Genomic DNA, 5,580 nt, shown 5'->3' on the forward strand with positions numbered 1-5,580 from the left:
GTCCTAATGTAAAAATACCTGCTGAAGGCCGACTGCTCTGATACTTCAGACTTTATTTTAGTCACGGCCCAGTTTTTTTATTTCTTCATGTGGTTTTTAAAATCATCTCCCAACCATCAGATCGTTGTCGTCCAGGAGAAACTCAGGTCGGCAACAAAACACTAGTCAATATTCATTTACTGAAAAAAACAATGTCAAACTTTAGTTTCCAAACTCAGCACAGAGCCACGAGTGTCCTGAGGACTGGTGACAGGTGTGTGTGTGTGTGTGTGTGTACAACAACTGCTGGTGGTTGTGCCTGGAGCAGATGTTGGAGATCTCTGTAAACTGTTAATAGCTGCAGGATCTCATTACATTTAACTCTTTAAATTCCAAAAAACTCCACAGGGAGACAGAGAGAAAATCAAAGTCTCAGTCATAACTTCACTCTGCTGAAAACGGCACAGCACAGATTTTCTGACATTGTTCCAATTTATATCTTAGCTGCTCGCTTTTAGCAGCTGAATGCAAAAAAAAAAAAAAGAAAAAAAAGAAAAGAAAAAAAGACTTCCTGGGGAAAGTAGAAGCACTTTTTTTTTCTGTGAACTCGGTGCAGATCCAGAAAAGCAGGTGTAAGATCTGGATCACTTTGTCCTGATGCATCAGGGTCTGTCTTTGCTCATGTTCTAATTGGTGTTGTTCTACTGACTGATACAAACTCTGGTTTCATTATTTCAACTCCAAATTCACAGCCCTTAAAATATTTAGGGATAAAATCTATTAATCCCAAATAATTGATCAAAAATATATCTTCATTATTATTACCCTGGCAACAGATGAATCTACCCACAAAACACAATCAGAGCCACACAAAGACTCTGTTCTGTTCTGTTCTAATGAATTAGATTTAAATACCACATAAAGCAGTACAACAACAAAGATAAAGAGAGCACAGCGCCACCTATAATCTATAACCTGACACTAATGCTCTCAGTGCCAAACAGTGGACTCATCAGAACTTCAAGTCAAAGCTCTACCACACATCTGCCAGTGAAGGCTGCTTTTTAATTCAGCTGACCATATCTGACCTCTGACCTCTGATCGGAGGCCTGTTCTTCACAGCCACAAAGCAACTGTTTCGTTTTCTCTGTCTGCTGAAGCACCAGAGCAGGGAAACTGACGCTGGACTCCACTCTGCTGCGCCTCTTTAAAGTTCCACTGAACCACAGCACAGTCTCGGAGTGTGCAGAGAATCTGATGACAAAACTGAGCAGAGCAGCTGTTTGATGCTGCTGCTGCTGCTGCTGCTCCACACTGTCAACACCGCACTATCACACAGCCGTCCACCCTCAGAGCACCACTCTTATTTCAACACTGCTCCCTGAGACTCTAAATATACTTTCACTTGATTTTCACCAGCATATGACGTTGATGCTGATGCTGAGCTGTATCTCCTGACCTTTGTCCACAGTGAAAAGATTCACCTTCTCTTTCCTCGCTCTGCTGCCACACATAGGAGTTTCTTTTACCCAAGAGACACAATCACACTGAGGTACTGATGGACAGGGAGCAGAACAAACGGACCGTAAAAGGTTCCTTTAGGAGGATCGGTCGACCCCTGCTCTGAGGAGACCACTTTGCATCAACTGAAGAGCTTTAGGAGGTTGTCTGAGAATTTGAAAGTTCAGAAAAGTTCTCTCACCTTAATGCCTCCCATCCTCTGCTCGCCTTTGAACTCTTTGCCGTTCTTCAGCCAGTGGATGGTCGGCGTTGGGTTTCCAGAGGCAGCGCAGCGGAACTTGGCGGTGTTTGCAGCAGGAACAGCCAGGAGCTTCTTGTCCATCCGATCTGGTCTGGTCCAGTACGGCGCTTCTATTTGGAAAAGCAGGAAACAGTTCTATTAGCTATCCTGACTCATCAGTTCTCACTGATCTGATATCAGCTCTGCGTCATTGGACACTGGTCTTCAGGGTTCTCAAAGTCAGCTGAGCTGAGGGCAACTGCCTCCACATTCAACCCAATGGGGGGAATTTTCAGCAGAAAACCCAGATATTTTAAAAGTAAAGTTCTTGACAAATATAAATATGATATAATAGTTCAGGGCAGAAACACAATTGAAAATAAATAATAAATAATAAAATGACCTAGTGGCAAAATTGAGTTATTATTGACATGGAGTCACGGGCCACTTTCAGGGGATTTGCAGGCTGAAAATGGTCCCCAGACCCCTGCTGTAAGTCAAATGTCAAGGGTCATATAGGATGTCAGGTCGAACAAGCCTTCAAGTGTTGTCTCCAGTCATTCAAGGTGAGAACCATCGTCTCAGAACATTCCACAGATCAGGTTTCTCAACCGGAGGCTTCACTGGAACGTCGCGTCTTTAAAGGTCGTCCTGTGGTTCCACTTCAGTCTAACTCCAAACAAAACTGGATCAAGTTTGATTCTCTAACCTGGTCGATTCTCTACATGCAACTGGAACTGACACTGTACGTTCTGTCCAAAGGACAAAAGGCTTCTTTAGAACAAGAACCAAGAGCGAGAAGGTCGGAGAAAGCTGTGTGAAGACACATTTTTAAATATCACGTATCATGTATCTATACATGGTGAACAGTATGAACAGGAGGGGACAAAATAACTTCAACCTAAGGTTTTTTTTCTATAACATGTCATTTTTGACATGAAACCTCTCAGCAGCTCCAGACCCCGTCAGAGCCTGAAGGAATTTTCCTCTCCATGTTTTTGTGATTGCTCAAAGATGGCACAGATGGGAGAACTTGCCCCCTCGCCCTGTTCTCAGACGTCTCCATGTTGGATGATTTAGCTACTTATGTTCCAACACAGCACAGATGTGATCCTTCATGTCACTGTCTGAAACCCGCCTCGCACACAGGAATGAAGACGTAACAAAGGCTACGTTTAATGGGAAGCGAGGGGAGCGCAGCCACGGTGGAGGAGCTTCTCCTGCGCCTGCTCTAACGCCACCCTGCTGTGTGAGGAGATACTGTGAAATCTGAAGAGTTTTAATGGTGTGAAACACAGTTTGACACTCGGTGAAAGGACGCGGAGAGTGCGAGCGGAGCCAAACTAAAGAAAAAGTATCGTCCTCTCGGCCGGACCACAATGGAGAAGTTCATCTGGATCATCAGATCCTGAGGGTCCGCAGACCTGTCACTGCAATTTATTGAGTTGTATTGAGAAGAGGACGGAGCAGAGAGTGAGAGAAGGACGAGTCAGGCTGGACTATTGTTGGACCTCGGTGTGGGTGTGGACGAGCGAGGGCAGCCATGCATGCTGGCATCGCTCTCTCTCTTTATTGTCCAACAAAAGCAGAGGAGACAGAGCCTGGTCAGACGTCTCTGTTAAAGACAGGAGCTGCAGCTGATTAGCATCTCAATGTCAGTGTGTGCGTGTGAAAGAAAATGTGTGTGTGTGTGTGTTTTGTTGGGCAATTCTCACCCGGACGCAGGCGTGTCCCCAGCCACACACACACACACAACTATTGGTGTCAGTTAACATCTTATTTTCTATTAACGCTACAAAGGTTTAGCTAATTGTGACGTAAATGTCGACATATTTTTTTTTTAAGTGAAGCTAGGTTGAGACTAGTTTAGCTTTATATAAACTTCTTATTAATTTGGTTTTACACACGTTCAGATCATTTCATCAACCTTTGCTCTCAATATCTTTTTGTTCATTTTCCCTCCTTTTTTTCTGTTTTGTTTTGCTCTTAAAGTCAATGCAGTTCCGATCTTTGACTTTGTCCTAATATTTTTGTGCAAACAACAATTTTATTGATTTTTAATTTCCATTTTTGTACTGTAAAATCTAAAATTAAAATATTTTTGGATAACCTCTCTTTGTTGTACTCTCTCTCTCTCTCTCTCTTTAGCTCTCCTCATTAAACCTTGGCTCTGAGTTCACACTAAATGAGAAACAGAGCGAGTGATGAAAGTCTTAGAAAGCAAACAAACACAAACTCTGCTTCTCTACAAACTCACAAGTCTGCGTCTGTGGGCTCTCCTCCTCACTCTCCTCCTCTCTGTCTGTGTTTTTCACCACATTTCTCCTTCATTTACTCTCTCTACTCCTCCCTCTTCTCCTCTTTTCTCTGTCTTGGCAGTGACTTCACCTCCCCTTCTGTCTTTTCTCCCTCGCTCACCTCCTTAATATCTCACCCCTCATCTCTCTGTCTCCCAGTGCGTCTCCTGTTTTAGGTTCACAGTGGGAGAGAAATCCCAGAGGAGTCTGAACACATTGTTGTCTTGGCATCTTCTCAGACACACACACACACACACACACACACACAGCCTTCTGCGTCCTGATTGGTGGTCCTGCGTCTCCTTTCTCCAACTCTCTTGCTCCTTTCTTGGCCTAGAACTCTCCGGTCCTCACTGACCCAGAACCCAACAGTTGTGAGGAACTCATCAGCAGCTGAGGACAGTGGTGTCTGCTTCATCTCTGTGGTTTGTCCTAAAACCTCACGCTGCCTTCACTGACCATTAGCTGCTAACGTCCCACCGCTGTGTGTCTGCTCAACATCACCTGTCACTTTAACGGACCGGACCAGACTCCTGCGCTCCTCCTCCTCCTCCTCCTCCTCTTTTGAGGTTTTTCTGAAACTTTCATTTCCCCTGTCAGTGTTTCTAACCTTATTTCTGGCAGCAGCAGGAAAATGGAAATAGCTGATTATGTCACTGGAGGTTTGTTCTGTCCCAAAAGGTTTTATCCCTCAAGATCTTTCTATCGTTTAGGTGGACGACTTCTAGAAATAATCCTACCCCCTCTTCAAAGTACACTTTGCTTCATAAAGAAAATCTATTAAAGCTGTGGTAGGCATTACATATATATAATATATACACATATACATGTGTATATATATATATATGTATATACATATATATATATATATATATACAAGGGCTCCTCGACTTCTGACGGCATTCCATTCCTACAACGTAACTCGATTTTCGCAGTAAGTCTGAACTCTGAACATACTGTACATCAGTATCTCTGTCACTCACCTTCTCTAACACAGTAATAACATCATAATCTAGGACATAAAAACATCAGAAGAGTCTGACTGACACCTGGGAGCCAGAATGAAGGGCAAAAAGTTCCCAAAAAAAACAACGCAAATGAAGGAAAGTGTGGAATTTGTTTAACGTCATATGTTGGAATAATGAATAGTAAGACTTTCTTAATAAATTCATGGGACATGGCATCGTAACCACAAAATGTATATATATAATAAAATACAAAAATAAAACAGTAAATGATACCTTAATATTAACTGAAATGTAACCACATATGTCTCAGATGTGGAAGACATTTTTGATCCAGACCAGCCAATCAGAGCAAACTCATCATCTGAAATATAAAATGTAAAACAACAGCTCCAGACGGAGAGGACTCCAGGACGGAGCAGAACTGTTCTGCTGCAGCAGAGACTGAGCCGACACCTGACTCCAGCCTGTTCTCTCTTCACTCAGCACACACAGGAATCCCGTGTCTAATTGACGGGATGGTATTTCCTCAGCGGACGGGGAGCAGCAGCGTTAGCATTGGCAGGCGGAGCCCGCGGAACGCGCGCAGGGGTCTTCA

General features: G+C 43.5%; 1 protein-coding gene across 8 annotated transcripts in view; it reads right to left on the minus strand.

Moving 5' to 3' along the window:
• Positions 1-5,580, minus strand: part of fgfr3 (fibroblast growth factor receptor 3) — a 74,016-nt gene that overhangs the window by 36,159 nt on the left and 32,277 nt on the right. For all 8 annotated transcript variants that reach the window (XM_025055499.1, XM_025055492.1, XM_025055495.1 and 5 more), the window contains one exon: positions 1,682-1,851. In XM_025055499.1, coding sequence (XP_024911267.1) covers positions 1,682-1,851 — 170 coding nt within the window. The remainder of the gene's footprint in view (positions 1-1,681; positions 1,852-5,580) is intronic.

The sequence above is a fragment of the Cynoglossus semilaevis genome, chromosome 1 (assembly GCF_000523025.1).
Source record: "Cynoglossus semilaevis isolate Cse_v1.0 chromosome 1, Cse_v1.0, whole genome shotgun sequence".
NCBI classification, from domain to species: domain Eukaryota; kingdom Metazoa; phylum Chordata; class Actinopteri; order Pleuronectiformes; family Cynoglossidae; genus Cynoglossus; species Cynoglossus semilaevis.